The 21,892-nt window shown below is 33.2% G+C and overlaps 1 protein-coding gene across 8 annotated transcripts; it reads right to left on the bottom strand.

Annotated features, from left to right (window-relative positions):
* Positions 1–546: 546 nt before the first annotated feature.
* On the bottom strand, positions 547–20,248 carry LOC103854030 (type IV inositol polyphosphate 5-phosphatase 9). Of its 8 annotated transcripts, XM_033283827.1 has the most exons (8): positions 20,026–20,248; positions 19,605–19,712; positions 19,220–19,511; positions 18,513–18,700; positions 18,014–18,122; positions 17,736–17,887; positions 15,045–17,660; positions 5,973–15,009 (listed from the first exon to the last, which is right to left on the bottom strand). In XM_033283827.1, the coding sequence occupies exons 1-7, from the start codon at positions 20,211–20,213 to the stop codon at positions 17,432–17,434; spliced, it is 1,266 nt and encodes a 421-aa protein (XP_033139718.1). In that variant the 5' UTR covers positions 20,214–20,248; the 3' UTR covers positions 5,973–15,009; positions 15,045–17,431. The 8 variants fall into 8 exon arrangements, 1 of the variants encoding a protein (XP_033139718.1); XR_004454787.1 differs by lacking the exons at positions 17,736–17,887; positions 18,014–18,122; positions 18,513–18,700; ... (1 more) ...; positions 19,605–19,712; positions 20,026–20,248 and adding exons at positions 547–1,923; positions 2,009–2,083 and having other exon boundaries at positions 2,152–15,009; positions 15,045–17,365; XR_004454784.1 differs by lacking the exons at positions 17,736–17,887; positions 18,014–18,122; positions 18,513–18,700; ... (1 more) ...; positions 19,605–19,712; positions 20,026–20,248 and adding exons at positions 547–3,078; positions 3,167–3,322 and having other exon boundaries at positions 3,399–15,009; positions 15,045–17,365.
* Between the last annotated feature and the right edge of the window lie 1,644 nt (positions 20,249–21,892).

Genomic DNA, 21,892 nt, shown 5'->3' with positions numbered 1-21,892 from the left:
CTTGAACAAAAAAAAATTAAACCATTGATCACAAAATTTTTAATGAGACTTTTACCGTTTTTAGTAATTTATAGTTGTTTTTAGAAATCCAAAATATAACATATTAGAAAAAATCAAATTGTTTTTATTATATGCTTTATGTGATTGTTTATATTATATTCTTTATGTGATTGTTTAATTTCTTTTAATAGTATAAAATTAAACAAAAAAAGAGAGAGGTTAGTAATTTTTTTTATCAAATATGTATTATTCATAATCATTAATTGTCATATATATGTTAACTATATTATGTAATTCCGTAGCTTTTATTTAAGGAAATAAAAATATTATTTTGTACACTATAAATTAATTTGATAGTTAGTTTAATAAAAAACGTAGTATATGTCTATATAGACCAATTTATTTTCTAACAATTTTAAGAATCATTATCTTGATGACATGTGGCTACGAAAATATGTTGTAGTGCTCTAGGATTAATATATAAGGGATTTTAAACATAACTTGGCTATAAAAAGTTTTTTTTTGTACTTTCTACATTACCATCTGGTTGCAATCGGTTCACTGAATTGTTATAATTTCTATTTTCGTGATGTTAGTGGGCATGGAATTTTGACAATTTTGACAATTTTGACTTTTAGCTCAAATTTGCTTATGAGTGGTTCAGTTTGACAAATTAAAATTTTTGGTTTTCTGTTGGTTAGTTTGGTTTTCTAATTTGTTTTAAAAAACTAACTTAATCATATATCTAGCCATGTTTCAAACTAACCAAATTTTTTAACCAACAGATCAAATCTAATTGGGATTACCCAAAATTTTAACTAAACTTAGCCTGAAATGAAAAACTGATATAAATTTTGGCAATGTTTTTCAAAAGCTAAACTAACCGCAAACCGAACCTAAACTTTTTATTTTGTCTAATTTAGAAAAAAATTGCTTGAACTAAAAAAAACGGTAAACTGTTTCCCGGCGAGAAAATGTCAAATCACTGGTGGTCACGTGTTAGAGATATTTGAGTATAGTCGGATTCGAAATCAGTTTGCTTAGCGACATTGAAACGCTATGCTACCACCTGACCACTAGCACGTGGTTAATTGATTGAACTAATGTAACCAAAGACTGAATTACCCGGACGGAACGCTCATGCTAGTATGTTAGTGCGTGGCCGGAAGAACACAGCTTAACATCTCAAAAAATACGTAGACATATGAACAAATACGTACACATAACTAAAACCATGCACACACTTACTTTCACACGACAAGAAGTAGCATCTCTTACCATAAGATTAAAAATTTGTAACCACTAAAGAATATTAACAGATTCAGTTTTATTTTATACTCTTATCTCTCCATATCTCCTAACAAGTCAAGTCACTTTCTGTATTCACAAGTCTTCATCTTCTTCTTCGCTTCCTTCTTCTTTACCATAACATCATTATCAAGATTACTTCACAAACCCCACATATCCATATTCTAAAATCAATCTCTACAGAAACAAAGTTTTTATCAAACTAACACATCAAAAAAGTTTTGATCATTTCTCTTACCGGTGAAATAGATAGCCAAAGTTAGTCTTGGAGAGGCGAGTCTGGCTCAGAGCTATAAATCGATGTGTAGGTAGGTACTCGAAACAGTATCTTCCTTCTGTATAGCCACAAAGTTTAAAGGAGTAGGAGTGAGCCTCCTAACTTCTTTAAAATATCCGTTTTGGCGATGATGACCCGAGTAAGATCTCGGGGTCAGAAGAAGGCCAGGCGTTGCTTTTCCGACCGAGCTTCTACGTGGCGTGGGAGGCACGGAACCGTTCCCATTGTTGATGATGCTGGGCTTTCTAAAGCTGCTGCTTCTTCTTGGACTTGGTTTTGATCCATAAATGGATTCCCTTTGAGTTAGCAAAAGATCCTGCCTCTTCTTAATTTTGATCCTAACACAAGAATGTATATACCTTCTTTGTCACGGCAAGCCAGTTTAAAAATCTAGAACTGTAAGAGAGTGTTTCCTTGACAAACCCGGTATCTTTTCTTGTCCTCGTCCTGTTGTTTCCTTGTCGGTATATAGTCTTCTAGTATGTTAACCAGTCGAACCTATAGAAAGTAGTCACAAGAATCAGAAAAGACTTTGGCTGTATTAATGTAACTCACTGGTAACTTACACCATCATATAGAAATAACTTTTGCGCGTCATTTTCGCAAACTAATGTTTTCTTGATTAGGTTGTCAACCATTGCTGCAGAAAACAAAAAACAAAAGAATAAAATATGGTTATCTAGTTGGTTTAAGGAAAAATCTTCAAAATACACTTAATTTTTATTTAATCAAAAATAGTATCTAATGATATTATATATATATATATATATATATTTTTTTTTGAAACACAAAGTAAAGATCTAATGATAAAATGTCCAAAATAGCTAGCACTCATTTTGCCCAGAAAAAAAACTAAATTAATCTAATTCCTAAATTCTAATCTCACTCCCTAAATATTAAACCATAAACCCTAACCACTAAACTCAAATATAGAATAAAAATTGTTTTTATTTTATTTTAGTTAATGGTGTTTTGGATTGTATGCCAATATTGTCATAAAACATGATTTAAACCATTTGAGGGGATTTCTCTTTGTGATAACTAGTACTGGGGATCTTATTGATTGTAACCCCTTCCAGCATTATCCCGGTTCATATCCTGAAACCAAAGAAACACTCTTTACAACACATCCTTTAGAAGCTTTACATGTTTCAAGCTTTTAGCTGCTCATACCATATTCTATTCTTCCAACCAAGTTTCCTCTTCACATGCAGCGAGCCAACGGTCTATTCTGTCCATGATATCTTTTCGGCTCTGTACTTCTCCTTTTATTTTATTTATTAGCATTTCGATGTTTCCAAGAAGCTCTGAAGGGTCCACTAATCCTGAATCTATTAATGCACTTGACTTCTCAGCTGAAGTGCTTGTATCAGGTTGAATGTGAGTTAGTCTGCAAAGATCATCTAGCTCGGAGCCTCGGACCTTCTTTTCATCACCAGTTCCTTCATTTTGCTAGATTTCAGTTTACTGAGGCAGTCCACTTCCGCAGACACCTATTAGAAAGGCAAAAACAAGAAACTTAGACCAAGAATGAGAATATATAATAATATAAAGACATTAACATAAGTGTTATTACAAAACCTGTTCAATAGTCTCGGTTGAAAGGATGCCTGGCTCAGTGATTTTAGATTCAGATGATCTTACAAGATAAGTAACTCTACCAAATTTAGTTCTCTCTTCCTGTGGTGTGTCCATCAGATTCCATAGCTCGAAAAGCGAAGCCACTACATCCTTCAGCTGCACATTTGAAGGCACCTTCAGTATAGGAATATGAAAGAGAAGAATGATATTAATGCAAACATGTAGAAGCTACCTTTTGAACAGCAGGGGGTCACAGCTGCAAGCTTTTCTTTCAATGATTTGGAGCTTTTTTATCCACTTTTATCTTGACTATATCAAAATGCAAGATGAATTAGCATGAGCTACAGTTGAAAGCTAAAACTCACAATTTAAATCATGAAGATAGCTCTTACCGGTGAGTTGATGTTCAACACTCCAAGAGCAGCCATTAGAGAAGCAACTTCTGCTTCTATAGCTGATATCTCATGATTTTAATAAGTTTTAGATTCAACTTTTTAGCTTATTATGATCATTTTAGGTTTCATTTAGGTCTTTGTGTTGCATTTGCATACTCATTTGCATATCATAGGGGTTGGAATGCTCATTTGGAAGTTTGGGGCGAAATTCAAGGGTTAAATTGTACATTTTGAAAGTTTTGGGTCCACTGTGATGTTAACAAGAATCCAGGGACCAACGTTGCAAATTTGGAATATTCGCCTGGGCTAAATGCAAGATTGGAAACTTTGGGGTTGATTCCGATGGACCTTTCTTCTCTTTTGATAGTTTTGGGGTCAAATTGTAATTTTCTGAAACCTCAAGGGCCAGATGTGCAAAACCCCCAAATTCCACCATTGCTGCTCCTCGAGCTTTCACCTGCGACTGAAGCACTGTCGATTCCGTTGACGGCGGAGGCTGAGAGCACGACGGAGAGATTACCACGGCAAGGAAGAGCACGGCCACGACGCGGAGATCGAGAGCTTGGCTTCAACACGAACGACGGCGAGACTTGATTCCGACGGACGGCGGTGAGGCTTGATCCCGACGGCAAAGACAGAAGCACGGCAACGGAGGAGACGACTTTGACGGTGCTTCACGGTTGCTTGGAGGAGATTGAATCGTGGAGCTGATGACCACGACGGTGTGAAGCTGATGACGAACTCGACGAAGACGAAGCCGGCACGCAGCAGAGCACAGCCTTACCAGAGCTGAACCCACGCGCACGAAGAGGAAGATACGTCGACCCAATGGCGGATCCAGAAATTTTTTGGATCGGGGGCACAAATATTTAAAATAATATATATAATTTAATAACATATTTTTTATAAAGATTAAATAATATGTATGATTAAAATAAACTACCAAAAGTAAGTTCAAAGTATATAGTACATTTAAATTGGTATCCTATAGCATACATAAACTATAACTAAACACAAATCTTAAAAGATTTTGGATTTTAATATTTATTTTTAAAATTATTTTAGTTGTTTTGTATTGTTTAAATGTTTTATCCAAGGGTGTTAGTTAAATTTACTAGTAGTGTAAATTAGTGTAAATATATAAAATGAGTTAGATTAGTTGTTGAAACAAAATAGAAAGGAAATAGTTAGTTGAAAAAAGCAAACAAAAAATCTACATAAACGTGGTAACAAAGTAATACACGAAGAGATGACATCCATACATTACGTCTAATACTCGATGGAATACTCGATGAAATGAGAAAATAAAATTGAAAGAAAAAAGAAGGAAAATGTAAAAAAAAATAGACGTACAACGGAAGAATCAAACTGTCGCTCTAAAATTTAATGGGGGCACTATAAGCAACTGAGCAAATTAAGTGATAATGTTTAGGCTGGAAACAAATATTATCTAGAATTAATCGGAGGCACGTGACCCCGTAGTCATTAACGTGCATCCGCCAGGAAGATGCGTCGACGTCCTCGACTCGGGTTGAAGGCACGCGGGACAGCCTTGCCGCGCCCACGAAGAGAAGCTCTCGACGGCCTGAAGCGGGTTGGGGCACGCGGGTTCGCCTACCCGCTCGCATGACAAAAGAGTTTCAACGACGGTCCAACGCGGGGAGAGTGACTCGAATTGGAGTTGGCGATTTCAACGGGTCGAATCTTTGTCTTAGTCGAATTTTAATGTTTTTAAAGGGTATTTTAGATTTTTTAAATGGAATCACTAGGTTTACCAAAGACATATAAATACTCTTGTACTCACAAAGTTGAGAATTATCTTAATTTCTATCTATTCAAAAAGAACTTCTAGTTCAAAGATCTAATCTTTGCTTGATTATCTAGCTCTCTAATCATTAACTTTGAATCATCCATGATTTTGGGGTTATTCATGTTTATTAGTGAGTAGGTTATCTTAGATTTATGGGCTAAGGTAATTAAGGGTGATTAGAGAAGATCTAGGGTGTTTATTGATAGATCTGCTTGTTTCCTTGCTTGTTGAGGGTTCTCAATGTTATTTTAGTCATGATCATACTAAAATAGATCTCTAGGCATTTCCTGCCCACAAGGTGTATTTTGAAATGCCTTAACCAACTCTTCAATGCTTTTAGCTTGCTTTACCTAATAGATTAGTTGCTAAAGGAGTTAAGATTGCTATTAGACTTGTTCTCCATGTTTGATTTAGTAACATTCAACCTAAGAGATTAGATGTTTGAGTTGCTTTATCAAAAGAACATTCATCTAGACATAGAGCTTGTTTAGCTAAGTGTCTAGGCATAAGGAAAGTGTTTGATTGATAGCTTGCCACCTCTAGATTGGATCTACATCACCCAAGATCAAATGCCTAGCCCCATGAGTCCTCTTGCTTCATATTGAGAAAGAAAGCTTTATCATTTATTGCATTTTAGTAGTAATCTAGTCAAAAATCATCTCATAACTTGATAGCACTTAGATTAAGCATGGTCTTGCATTTCCTTTGCTTTAGAATCACTTAGAACTGATTCGACAATCTTTATATTACAACATTTGATTAGGAGCCTTGAAACTCCTATCATCAAATTGACGCCGTTGCTAGGGATCGAACCCGGGTCATCCGCGTGACAGGCGGGAATACTTGCCACTATACTACAATCTGATGAAGCTGTGCCTTAGAATTTGCAGCCTCATCAACTTTTCTTTGGTAGATTTGAAGACATTCTCTCTCCAGTTCCATCAGCATCCTGTCTTTCTCAGCCTCACTCTCGCCAATCTCAACCCATATTTTCTGTTTCATACACCAAGAAAAAAAACGCCATTTAACACATGAATTTAGCCTACATAAAACATAAGTTACCAAAGAACATCAACAGTAACATGTAGACTTTAAAAATAAAAAAACTTCCAAGAACTGAGATATAACTGGGAAGGTGACTATAAGATAAAGAAACACAGAGCGGAAATGATGATGAAAAACAGGAACCCTTTGACCTAGAGAGGAAATGATAATGAAAAACAAAAGACTAGTAAACTCAAGATGACCTAAAGATCATAAAGTAAAAAAAAATAATCATTTTCTCCATACAAACTATCTTGAAAAAAAAACCAATTTAAAAAGAAAAAAATAAAGAGGAATGAAGAACAAACCCGAAGCTCTCGGAGAAGATTATTACAAGTAATGTTCGTACGGAAAAAACAGAGCATTGGTACTTTCAACTTCCAGCATTTTTCACTCTTAATTACTCACAAACTCCAAAAGTAGAATATTGAAGCAAGAAAGCAGAACACAACTACTTTGCAGAAACAAGAAGCAAATCTGAAGCTTCAGACGAACATTATTTGATTATACGAAGCACTCATTGCTTTCCAGACCAATACACAAACAAAGATAATCATTTTCTAAAAATGGGAATGAACAAAAAGAAAGACAGGTAGCAACAGAGAAGAGTTAATGGAAAAAATCATGCATTTGCCTAAATCAAAATACATAATCCACTGATTCTCTCCTCTCTCTTCTTTCTCCCTTCCATCTCTACAAGTAAAAGCTAATTCCTTTCCGTCTTGCTCCGGCGTCGGAGGCGCCTCCTCCTCATCCTCTCCTTTTTCCTTTGCTTTAGCCACTTGTCTCTTCTCTTCTCCGATATGTGCAATCTCTGGTATGGCTTTGAAGTTGGAACCCTAGATCCTCCCGGGGGGTGATAGAGTCGGCTTTTGAAGGTGGAGACACAACAAATCTGTTTTTTCCTTTTCCAGATTTGGGTTTTGTCTCCGGCAGTGGTGGCGCGTGAGTGACGATACGGGCTCTCTCCTCTGGTCTTCTTCTTGATGCTATTTTCCGAAGGTCTCCTTCGTTGTGGAGAGGAGTCTATCGGCGTTCCTGTCTGTCGAAGCTTGGTGTCTTGTTTCGGCTTTTGGAATGGCTGGTGCTCAAAGGAGATGGTGATCTGGCACTGTCGGCGTGTTCTCAGTGGTGTGTGGTCATCTCATCCCTGTGGTTTTCGTGTGCATCTTAAGGTCTAGAGTTTTATACTGTCGTCTATGGCAGAGGAAATTCATTCCGGCGGTTGCTCTATTTTTGCTCGTGATCCTCATGGTTTAGACTTCAAGATGGTCTAGCCTTTTCGCGCAAGGCATGGACACTTCTTTTTCCAAATTTGTTACTTCGTCTCGTTCTCCAGCGGGTTTTGATGTCTGAATCGCAAAGGTTGATCGGATAAGGTTCTCTTATCCTTCTCAGGTTGTCGCGCAGCTTCTCTGGTTGAGTCAGACTGGTTTGTTTTGTGGCTTGGAGGCTTGTCTAGAGAATGATCATCCCAGTGTCAGGGATTCCTCTTGGATGGTCTGGCAGATTGTTCTCTGTTTTCTTTTGCAGGTTTAGAAGTCAACTTGTTCCTGAATTGCCACCATTGCGACCTATCTTTGTCCGGTGGGTGTGGAGTGTGTTTGTGGCTTTGGCTATGGCTATGGCAGGTTCCATTCACCTTCCCGTTGGTGTTGCGAGGTTAGGCGGCTTCATTGGTATGCTATCTCATCTCTGATTCCACTCGGGTTAGCGCTTAATGTCAGTGTAGAAAGCAAGCTTGAAGTGATCATCAGAGACTAGCTACTCCGTTGATGACACGAAAAGACCGGCATCCGAGGCAACAAGGTAAACCTCACCCTTTAAGTGGTTATCATCGGTGGCAGAGAACAGTTAATGATTTATGAAGACAGCAGAGCGCTCTAGCCGAATGTGTCGATATGGTGGGCAAACAAAGCTAGTGTCGTAATGTTAGATTTAAAAATTTTTGTTCAAATCAAGCTTGTAATCGACACTTGAATTCCCGTTCTTTCGGGTTGATTTATAAAAGATAAATTTAAAAAAAAGTTAATGAAAAAAACAAACAATAATGAGCCTCTTTTTAATATAAAATTTACTGTATTATACTCATTCATTCCTGTGACAAAAAAAAATCATTCATTTATAACGTTGGTTGGTATTTGATTATATATTATTCTCTCTTTCACGGAAAAGTGCGTTAACTGGCCAGACGATCAGTGCGTTGCCATATGATAGCAGCGTGGAGAATATGCTGCAATAAAACTGAAGGATGAGAAATATCACAACTTGGCCAGTCTGGGATTAGGTTTTGGCTTAAGTGGTTTATATGTTGGGCCATAACAGATGATTGGTCCACCTCATGGCATTAGTCGGAAGGTATTCCAAACTCGGGCCAGGCAGTGTGGTACGCTTTCGGGTTAGTCCACTTTGTAGCACTAATCGTGTTCCTCCCGGGGCTAATGGATCAGCCGATAAGGCTTATAAAAAAAATACTGAAGGATGAGGGGCACGAGAGTTAAGAGAGAGTATTTTTAGTAATTTTTTCTTGTAAGGGTGATAGAAGAAGAGTCACCGACATAAGTAGCTGTGTTTTGACGGTGAAGTTTAGACTTTACAATAAAACTTCTGTTTTATGTTAAGAATATATATAGGGTTCGAATGACGACAACGGATTTGGTAATAAAAACAGTATGAAATTAAAGTGCAGTACGATGCAACTGCGGTTCGTGCAGAATTGAAGTGCGGTACGGTACAATTGCAGTTTTATTTAAATATATGAAGTTGTGAATAGACACTAAATACAGTGTAAATATATATTGTATAAAAGATAAATTTCAATAAATAAGTTCATTTTTCTAAAAACGCTAGGTTTGAGATGTGGTGCGGATTTGGACAACAAACCACTACTTTACACAGCAATTTTGGCGTTCGCGGTTTTGTATTTACTTTTTTTTTTGAAAACCGCATATTTAAAAAAGAAATTTGCGAATGGTAAACATGATGCGGTTTTGACAATTCTGCAGTAAATTCTGCGAATTAACTTTCACCATTCCTAACCATAATATATTCTTTACTAAATACTTTTCTGTGTACTATTTTACAAATAAATGTTTATTAAAAATTCAGTTAGCAAAGTCGGTAGACAATATGTGGTGTAAAAGTGCATGCATAATGTAAAAGTGCATGCATAAAACAATGTTTTCTTAAAAAACCATTTGGTTTGTGAAAATTTAGCAAAATATTATACCGTATATGTTCTGACTCTGTTGGAGAGGGTACTACCTAACTAATTAGTGAGATACCTGTTGTCAGAGTTATTTGATTTAGTTAATTAATGTAAAAGTTATATCATACATACAAATATGTATATGTGTATTTATTGACTCTTGCATATTTCAAATGTAGCACATTGTGCGTATTTGTAGTTATTGAACATAAAACACACTAAATTGCCATTCACACAAATATGCTAAAACGGGACATATTTTACGTAAAAAACGCACTTGTCAAAAACAAAAACAACATTTTTTTGTTTGTTCACCATTTTGCAAAACACATTTGGTATAAATAACGCACTCTCCACGTAGCCGTTCACGAAATTCTGCAGTGATGAAATATAGATAAATATTGTTATTAATATTTACTTGACAATTATACTCTTAAAAGTTTCAAACCACATTATTTTAATCAGATTTGTAAAACAGAACTATAAAACCTTATATTATAGGTAATAAGTCTTTACTTACTTTTACGTCATAGATATTTAAACTGAACTTGTTAATAATTATAAGAAATATTTTTAAAAATATGTAATTACAAAGATAAAAATAATAAATAATAACAAAACAAAATTTATTAAATATAAGGATATATAACCATGTGTACATTTATCCAGAACCGAAGAACCGAACCGAATCAAACCTCTTTTTTGGGTTGGTTCGGGTTTGGACCATACCAATTACCTGAACAAATCTTATATTTCTAGAAACCAAGAATCGAAACCAAATTTTATATTTCACACTATTTTTAATATTTATCTAACAAAACCGTAAAATATTTTTCACACATCAAATATTATTATGTATCGCTTATTTTATTAAACTCACACTTAATCAAACACATTTCGCTTTAAGAAAATTAATTTTAAATCATATATATTAGGTTAATATATTTTATATTATTTTAATATATTTTATATTCTATATCATTATTATTTTATTTATTAAATAATTATTCAATAATTATATATATTTCCCATTTTTTGGACAAATGTTGATTTGTTATGAATATTACGTGATGTCCATATGAAAAGTTTTAGATTTACTTGATTGTCAAATCTACTTGTTTTGCAAGTTATACCTTGTCTCCAATCTATTGTAATCTTATATAAAGAACTCATTATTCATAGAATAATACAAACAAATTCCTATTTCTTTTTTTCTGTAATTATAACACGTTATCAGCACTAAACTCAAGCAACTTTGAGCTAATAAATATAGATTTTTATTCTGTTATAGTCTATGTCTAATCTTTCTTCAAATCATGTTTATATCAATTCATGGTTTGTAAGAGTGGATTCATACACACTTATGAGCTTATGAGCTTTAGTCGACAATACTGATTTGGCCTTGTTCCAAAGAAAAGAGAATCATTTGATCAGAGATCTCGTCAACGTTTACAAGCTAATGCTCAATCTGTTCATATTTTATTTCGTATGTGTTTGATTTCATAATCGGTTGTGGTTGCTTTAGATTTTATTATATGTTTCACATGTCATCACTTAATTGTTAAACAAGATAGTGTTCATTCGTAGTATTGCTATAAATCTACGCTTAACATGTTGTATTGTTATTAACCTATACTTTCATACGGTTGCATATTGCCACTGTTATTTCATACAACATGTAATTATAACCAATAGCTAACTTAACTATTTGATTGTTGAAACTGCGAACTAAAAGTTAGAACCTACGAATTATTTTTGTTACGGTTGAATGCATATACTATATTATTTACATATATGAGTGCATACAATACTGTAAAAGTCTTATCGTTGAGTGCATGCAATATATTATGTGTATATATGAATAGATATAATATTAGTAAAATTTCTTTTTAGCAAACGAAGTCACTTTACTCGAGATATATGGTTTTACAAATATCAATGTTTACGAATGTAATAGCCATACTTGCATAATTAAGCATAATTATTGTTTGTCTTATTATTTTGTTGGTTCAATGTTCATTGGCTACTCATTTGAACCATTTAAGTTTTTGTAAACAATTGGTCATTGTTCTGCCTGATTTAGTATTCACTTTATTGGTATTATAATTAGTATTCTGATTTTGCATAATTGCCATATTTTGTATGAGCAAATTTTAAGTCTTTCAGAATTATTTATCAAAGAGAAGACTGTAACTGCCTGAAATATGAGTGTTTGGATCACCGACCTCCGGGCGTTCTTCAAGATAAGTATTTTATTTGTATGCTTTATTTAGAAGGTTAATTAAATCTGGATTAAATAAAGTAATTTATGTAAAAGTTGGCACAAATGATATAAACTTTATTCAGTAAATTGATTGCGTGGTTAAGAACCTTGTTAAATAGCATATTAGTAATAAAAAAAAGTAATGAATGAAGTAATTACTATATGTATTATTTATTTCTTAATAAAATGTTTGTGATAATACATATCTGTATAGAACGTGAAATAATTTTATTATCATATTTCAATACCATTTATATATGTGGGTTTTAAGCTTAAGGCTTGATCTTAAAAAAACCATGAGTTTTGGAGAAAATCCAAAGAAGGTATAATCACCTGAAGTGATTACCTAAAGTTCATTATGTATTTTGCATTTAAAAATTACAAGACCTGAAGTCTGTAAATAAATCCAACTATGTTGAATGTTAAGTTTAAAAGTAAATTTTCTTGAAGAAATTTTTAAAGATGCATATGTATTAGAAAATATAATCTCTTATACAAGTAATGTTGTTCAGCAGACACATGACTGAAAAAAAGAGATTAACAAGTTTATATTTGTATCTTGTCTCCCTGAGACTCAAAAAAAAGAAGAAGAATGAGCTATTGATGTAAGATCATAAATCAAGTCTAGTTGATTATGATCCATTCTCCGGAAGAGAATAGGACTATAGCACAAAAATAGTATTGGTCAAGAAAATGAACATAAAAGTGGTTGTAAACATGAACATGGACATAAACGATGTCAAGATCCAAAGAGTTTTTTTTATAAAACTCATACTTTCACTTGAAGTTGAGAAATTAAACATGGTAATAAAGAAGAGATATGTTCATTCATGTAAAGATGAAAGAAAATTATTGTGAGTACAATATAAGCTAATATAAAGCTTACAGAGTATTCAAGAAGAAGATATATGAATGCTCCGGAAGATATATAAAGAAGAGTACATAGTATTACTGTACATAAGAATGTAATTTAAAGTTTCTAAGAATGAAATTTAAAGGTCTTACGGTATTCTATTCTTATAAGTCTCAAAAGTTAAAAGGATTTGAGAAAGAATACATGACACATGTCGGGTATGTTGTGGATTCAAAAAAATGAGATTCATTCCAGATTGATAAACCCATAGTAATATCATTTCGAGGGGAAGAGTTAAAGAATCTCACATTTTATGATAAGTGAATCATCCAGAAGATTATGTTTGCACTAAAACTAAGATTGATGAATCATTCTCAAAGTAAATCTCTGGAATTTTGAGACACTTATTTTGAGACAATAAGCAAAAGAAATGCTATATACATTTCAAATCATAAATATTTATCAATGCAGTATAAGTATTTTAGAAAAAAGTATCTATATCCTCTTATATATTGTACTACACAAAGATTAGTGTGATGGAGATAAATATATAGTAAACCAGAAGTTAACAAAACATGCGGTATGAACCAGTTAGACCATTTTGGTTCAGTAATGATGCAAAAAGATAGATAAATATTTATGTGAAAATTCATTGAAGAATCAGAAGATTCTTGCGAATGATTTCACATATATTGTTTGCTCATAAGCTAAAATGGTAATACGGTTTTCACCAGCCAAATGAAGTTATTGGCATGAATAAAGAAGATGTTAGTAGACTGATCACCCACTATGCATCTTTATAATACTGGTGAATCCACTTCTTAAAGTCTTTGACGACTATAGAAAAATCATTGGGATTAGTGTTAAAAAATTTGAGCAACACTAATTTGCATCAAGCTAACAAGTAATCATTGGTTCTCCCCTTCATTGGTATTGGGTCAGAAACCAACCATTTTCCATCAAAGAATGTTGATATGCGATATACATTCCAATTGCTCCACCATAGAGCTTAAATTAAGATGAGTTTTCAAATGAGGTTGGAATTATATGTTGGATATGAATCGTCATTGATACTTAAGAATCTAGAGCCATCCATGAAAGATATAAGTAAGGCCCGATTTGGATGCTAAAAGTGAATTAGTATTTACAACATAAAGAGGAGAAAATAAACAGCTGGAAACGAAAATAAGTTGAAATGAATTATCATTGATCCTCAGCCTAAAGTGAATGTGAAATTGAAGTCCAAAAGATAATACAAAGATAGCTTAGTAAAGCTGTTGCCAGACACATTTACTGACCTAGATAAATAGTGATCAAGTCACATATACTAGATGTAAATGCTCCAATAAGAATTGATGTTCTATAAGAACAATATCAAACTGCTAGTACATGTTGGTTCCAAAGATAAAAATCCTCGTAAATGAAAAGGAGCATATATTGACAATGGTCAAAACGAGGAAATATAGTTTTTGAATGATCTCCGGAAGAGATTTTAAACATGACTGAAAGAAATTCAGGTACCTATGACAATGAAGAGATCTCGATATGTTATGTCATGTATGAAACAAAATGGAACCAATAAGCAAAAGATATTTTTGCATGCAAAGTGACAGTTGATATGATTAATAAGAAATATGATCATAAAAGAAAGTATATTGAAAAGTGTACACAAAGAGATAATTGGCGAAATCAGGAAAAAAACAATAGACAAAGATAAAAACTCTTGTGAAATAGAGGTATTTGGACCAGTCGTCCATACACTAGAAGGTATAAAGCAAGTGGGATAGAAATGAATCGTTGCACCAAAGAAAGATCAATATGGAATGAATTTTGAAGAGATATAGTCTCATGTGGTAGATGCAACTACTTTCATGTTCTTTATTAGTCTGGCAATAAAGGAAGAACTTGAATTATACAACCTACTGGAAAGTAATAATCCCTAAGAGATTGAATCCCTAAAAGATAGAATCTTTGAAGGATTGGCGATATCAAAATCATGTTCCCGGGAACTCTAACTATTCGATCGAAATATGTTTTATGGTATATATGAAATATTTGAATTTAATCTATACATCTTTATATTTATCAAGAGATTATAGATCAATAGAGTCACTGATTTGAATATAATCAAAAACTCATGAAGAGTTATAGAAAAGTTGTATTTTGGAAGAAAACTCTTAACAATATCATATTGTCTTTATGTATTCTAAACTGGAGATCTAAAATGAGATGTTATCATAAAGATCCTTGAAGGATTTTATTAAAGATTACTAATTTTATTGAGCAAATTACTAATCTTATTGACCAATATATGTTTGGTCTTGAAGTACCATATTTAAAGTGTTATTGAGCAAATTACTAATCTTTTTCATAATTAAAAGATATAATTTCATATGACAAGAAAGGAAGTCATAATAGTAACTTTCATAGTTACGAATGAGTTACTCGCATGTACAAGACGAATGTCAAGACGATTGTATGTAAGAAATTTGGTTTGAAATCCAAATAGACTAAGAAAATATTGTCTATATCAAATAAGAATTGTGGACCAGAAGTCTATAAACCTTAAATACTCTAATGGAAAGAGTATTATGATATTCTCAATTTCAAAAGTACATTTATCTGATTGGAATGCATACCCTGAAGATATTGCTTTCCGGGAAAGAAATGTGAAATATATGTGGTTGTACTCTTTTCCCTTATCATGGTTTTTTATCCCACTGTATTTTTCCATGACAAAGTTTTAATGAGGCAACAAAAAGCACACATATGATAGACACTCAAGGGAAATATTAGAATTCCAGTAATAGAATTCTATATTCTAAAGTTTTTGAGATCAAGAGAATCGATGAAAATTATCAAAATCATAGCAAAACTCATGTACTGCAGAAGAATGGTGATATTCGTTTCATACATGTTCGTTCAAGTGATAACTTAGCTGATTATGTCACTTCGAAGATCTCGACGTATGTACACATGAAGGGAAGTTATTACGCGTTGCACTCTTTTTCTTTTAACTATAGTTTTTTCCATTGGATTTTCGTGGTAAGGTTTTTAACGAGGCAACATCTACGGTGTTTTGAAAGCACTTCGGTATAATGAACATCAAAGGAAAGTGTTATGAATATTATGTGATGTCCATATAAAAAGTCTTAGATTTACTTGATTGTCAAGTCTACTTGTTTTCCAAGTTATACTTTGTCTCCATGGTATTGTAATCCTATATAAATGACTTATTATTCATGGAATAATACAAACCAATTTCTCTTTCTCTTTTCTCTATTTAGATAATATGATCATAAAATAATAGATTAAATAATGCTCGAAAGTCCAATGAAATGATCAGTCGATGTCGCAGTAACATCGTTAATCCATCAATTCTAGGAAAACAAACACTAATCCAGATCTAAGTTATCCAAACCACAATTAATCCCATCAGAATTAGGCCTAAGATGTTGGGCCGTGGCCTATTATCAAGTAGCCTGGTCGGGTTTCCTTTCCAATAATCGTTTGAATTAGTGAAGGAAAAACAAATATGTGATGCATAGATTCCGTTTTTGTACTTGTTGGTAATGGAGACGGGGGTTTTATATATATTTCCCATTTTTTGGACAAAGGTTGATTTGTTTATTTATAATGAGATATTTTCGTATTCTCATTTATATATCTATTTTTTGTAGTAAATATTCATAATTTGATATTATCCTTTCTCAACAACTAATGTTGGAATACAAACGACAACAACCCATATGCATTTACTAAAACCACTTGCTATTATAATTAAACCGGACCATATCTCTTTCCTTTTTGATTAAATCTCAAATTAATAAAAAAAAGTTTGTTTTATTGATCTAATATTATTATAAAAGCCCCAATTGTTCTTGCTCCACTACACATAACGCCAAATAAACCATATGCCGTTGTCCATTCATCCATAGTCGCGCCATTAATCATATATACGCATAAACAAGTATAGTTTTAATACTTTTTTGTAAGTTGTAACCACATACGTTTATTTGTAGTCGTTAATTATCAAGCTCGGGTTTTGAGTTATTATATTACCTTAGTCATTTATTAATGTTTTTTTTATAACGTCTGCTTTATTAATCAATGAGAGGTTACGTAATCGTTATGGAGATCCAACGTGATAGAGTCTGGAACATAATAATGAAAGTAGAAAGAATTATCAAAAGGAATTTGTTGCTTCGCCATTTTGTCTGCAGCTCTGTTGCTCTCTCTATTGGTCCATGTAAACTCCACTTCATTGAATTTTTGTTTCCACCATAACACATCTCTGATCCAGTTAACTCATTTATTAGTGATATTGCATGGAAAGTCATCTTCCAAACACCATTGAGTACAGTAATAAGTTATACAGAATTTAGAGATTAATCTCACACCATGAACATATATATATATTAGTTGTTGAACTCCATAAACATATTTATTAAATAAATGGATAGGAAACACCCCCGCCCCCAAGATACTTATTTAACATACAAATCTTATTAGTTGCGCACCAATATATTGTTACACTAAGTTAGTCTTTCACAATATATATTCTTATCACAAGCAGTATGATCTAAAAAACAAATAAAACGAACACTCTATATGCCTTTTGTTTTCTTAAGAGCCTATAATTGGGTGTACTATATATATGTACAACAACGAGATTTCATCCCAATTCATAAATTAGGTAGAAATCCACGAGTAGTCTTTGGAATCTATCTGATCATATCCATCAATTCTGTCTTCAAATCTCTCTGAGAAAAAGAGATCACGAATTTTGTTGCTATATCGTAACACTTTAACTTCTGTGGTAAAGATTGCTTTGACGGGTCTATGATCAGATATCTTCACTTCTCCTCTAGTATATTCATGTTGCTTCAATCCATTTCCGTACCATATTATTCGATCACACCTATTTGAAAACAATGCATGTAAGAAAAAACCAAAAATACAGTAATTTAACATGTAAATTCAACAAGAGACTCACCATGCAGGAGCTCGTTTCTTCTCGTCTTTTTTGTATGCAATGCATCCATAATATAAATCTGAATTTGGAATATATTTATACGTTGGAGCAAATGTGACATTTCCTTCTTGCCACCCTCTGAAAATTTGGCCATTCATGATCTCCATACTTAGCTTAATTTCAAAACAAATAAATTAACGTGAGATTATAATATTTTAATATACTAATTAATTTGTTTAAGAGAAATATATATATGACGTCAAAAAAAAAGAGAAATATATATATATATATATAGTTACCTGATCATTTTCGAGTAAAGTCTTCCATTCTTTTCGTTCCACCAATAATCTTGTCTTCTCCTCAGGTAGAGATATTCTATAATTCAAATCTCCCAGAAAAATAACTCGGCTGTTTAATTTGATTCAACAAAAACAAACCAAAATCATATAGTTGATAAAATCGTATTAATAATAGATATCACAAGTTGATAGTTTTTAACAACTAGGTAACCAAACTAAACTTTTCCCGGGATATCAAGACTTTTTAAATTGAACACTCAAATTGCTTAAACTATAGTATTATGCAGTAATGGTCTGACCATAACCATTTAATTACTAACAAGTTGGTAATTTTCATTTTACAACGACAACAAGTACAATGCTAGGTATGTTAATTCGAACACATACGTTAAGAAACAATTAAAACATATAGATTAGTCAAGAAGATTGAATTACCTAGTGTTTCAGTATCTTAGTAACTTTATTGTTATGCACTTAATTAATTAAATATAAAACTTACTCGTGGTCAAGTATTTTTTTCGGCAAATCTTCAAGATATGTGCCTCTAGGAAAAGTCGATCTCGATAGAATCTCTATGACATCGGAGTTTCTTTGCCTTCCATCACGGTCGCGACCACCGGAGGCTAGATGGTTGCACACGAAGCAGAAGCTCGTCTCGTGCAACCGGAATCTAACCGATACTGATCCCTAATGATAAAATACAAATGACGCTTTTAAACTAATTTTCTTCTCCAATTTTATACAGAAACATAAAATATAACACCTAAACTAAAAATAAACGGTTTATAGAGTTAAGTAAGTGCTCCTCAATCATTTAGTACTCATTTATACACTTTTAAAAAAAATTGTAAACATGAATTGTAACGTACTTGGATTTTTTTTTACGTCTTTGGATTTCGGTAATTGTAGAGAAAAATCATAAGTTATGGTTAACTGCTTATTTGTATTATTATAGGAATAAACAAATATATAAGTAAAATGAAGTTATGAACACAGACCATAAGGTCCATAACATAATGCATCTTATTTAATTCTATATATAGGTTCAACCACAACCGCCAATTAAAATAACCATACAGCCACAAACATGAAAGCATACGTAACTATTTTCTATTACCAGTCAACACCTAAATCGTTATATATAATATATATAACAGTGAGATTTAGAAAACAAAATAGAACAGTGGAAATTTTTAATATAATTACCTTGTTTCCTAAGCATCCCATAACGCCACACCCAACGCAGGAGACGCTGGGATCACGGATGTACGGCCTGAGATCGCCTCGGACCCAAACGGTGATCAAGATTCCGACCATCTGTTTACTTATGATACACTTAAAATCTTGGGAAACACCATTAATTCCCTTGTTCCTATCATCACTAGTGGCCACGCTCTTGTTCAAGGTCTCTCTTATCAACGAGTTCCATTTCGCAGAGACCTTGTTGTTATCTGATCCCAAAACATTCGAAGCTCTGAGTGGCACAACTTCTTGAAACCTACAGACATGTATATTTAACTCAAAAAAGCTGAAGACAATTAAATCATTAAACTATACACTTTTGATGCTATTGTAGTGTTTGATTAATTACCCAAGAACGTATATATCACACGGGGTTTTATGTGTTTCCAAGAGATCCTCCATGTCAAATCCATCCTCCGGCACGATTCCACCAACGTTCCATGTGCTAACGTGAACCCTAAAACATATAATTAAATTACACGTAAAGAAAACTTTATACGTGCAACTAATATATTCATATAATATGATTTTAATGTTGTAGATTCACGGAGCACGAGGAACCAAGATTCCTCGGTAGCATTAATTCAGAAGCCCTTCAAGATTAAGGGGCTAGTTGTCAATTGTCACCCCAATTTCACTAACTATATACCGGTAAAAATATATTTTTATTAAACAATCGAGTAACAATATATATATATGCATTTGAACACATAAGTAAGCATATGCTAAGCTCTTAATGGAAAAAGAAGAGAATAAAGATATATATGTACTTGTAGTTGAGATTAGTAGTCTTGTGTTGATTGACGAAGATTGATTTAGAATCGAAAGAAGGTTGTTCGTCGACTAATCCAGGAGCTTCTAGAAGCAGCTCATCAGCATCTGGTGGAAAATCGGCAACGAAGTTGTTGCTTCCAACGCTTTTCCTTAGGATCTTGTTGGCCACAAGTCTTGGCCACATAACCTTACAAATAGATATAGCATCAACATCGTGGTGTTTTGTGTATATCAGTGATCAAGAGGTAATTAATAACGATGAGTAAAATGCATGGGATAATCAATTATTTCAATTTAGGTATTAAAAAGAAACAGATTACTCACTTCTTTATAACTTCCAAGCATTGCAAGAGAAAGTGAGAGAGGAGAGAGATTATTGGAGGAGCAGCGGATTTGGAGAGGAAGTAATAAGGGAGAGGGAGGGAGATAAGGAGAAAGCAAGAGCCATGCAAAGCTGGAGAGAAAGAGGTGAAATTCTGACGTGGACGATGATTATTATACATCTATTAATTGGTTAGTCGATATTATTAAGCCTATATTTAAATACTAAAAGAAATGAAGGTTGATGATTGGTTCGTTATTACTACTGGTTGTTGGACTGCTTGGACATCAAACCACGTTAATTACATTATATACGTCCTTAAATCCCACGCTTATTAATTTTCAACCAATCATTTTGTTTGTCCTCCTCGGAATTGTACTACAAATTTGGCTTTGAAAACGATTTTTTCAATAATTACGAATTAATTTACATGGTTTTGAACAAGACGACACGAGCCAACTTGTTACATTTTTATAACCTATACAAAGAAGAAGAATAAATGAGCTGACACCGTAGTGTGAAAAGATAAAATACTAACTTATAAATTATAATTATAAAATTCTAGTATTTGTCTTTGAAACTGGTAGTTGTATTATATCAAAACTTTCTTAGATCGGTAAAAGCGGAAACCATCTCCGATAGTTTATTCTATTTTTCACTTTAAAATAGAGTAATTTTATAATATAGTTGAATTATACTGCATTGATATTATATTTTAAAGTGAAAAATAGAATGATGAATAAAAAATAAACAAGTTATTATATATTTGGAGTAAGCCTATTTTCTACTCTATTATAGAGTAGAAAATAGAGTCTTATTGAAACATTTGTATTCTAAACTCTATTTTAAAATGGAAAATAGAGTAGAATTAGAGATGTTCTGATCACAATCCCAGTGTACCGCTACATTGATATCTAACTATTTGAACCTTGTGGGTCTATGGCTTGTTTGGCTCTTGGTTTCTTGTTACATGAATAAAAGCTCGACTTGCCTTGCGTTGTGGTTGGCCTCGAGTTCTTGATGTCTGACCGAGTTGTCTCAGCTTTGGAGGTCGCCCGCGAGCTGTTCTTGGTTCAACCTGATCATAAAGAGCAGATCACCGGGGAAGCCAAAATTACCAGGTTCTGTCTCTCGGTTTAACTGAGGTTTTTCTTTTTGCGGCAAGCGGGATGTTCTGACTCTGTCTAGTCCGGTGGTTAGATGTCTTTCTTGTTGTGTCTTTCCTGTGTTAGGTTAATCCGAGTATTGTTTAGTTTTTTGTTTTTTTTTTTCCGATTCTTGTTTTCTCTGTAGTTCTGTCAAAAAAAAAATTGGTAATAATATCTTAACATTTTTACCAAAAAAAAAACTATTTGAACCTCTTTTTTTTTGTCAACACTATTTGAACTATTTAATGTTAATTTCGATATCTACTGGAATTAATTTCTCCATTTAGTCAGCTTCTAGTTTTGACGAGCTAGTTCGACCAACAATGGCAAGTGGTCATGGGAAATATTCGTCGTATTAATTTGGTGGTTTGTTGTAACTTGGACGGTATATAA

The sequence above is a fragment of the Brassica rapa genome, chromosome A02 (genome assembly GCF_000309985.2).
Source record: "Brassica rapa cultivar Chiifu-401-42 chromosome A02, CAAS_Brap_v3.01, whole genome shotgun sequence".
NCBI lineage: Eukaryota > Viridiplantae > Streptophyta > Magnoliopsida > Brassicales > Brassicaceae > Brassica > Brassica rapa.
This window is presented reverse-complemented; position numbering and strand designations above follow the sequence as displayed.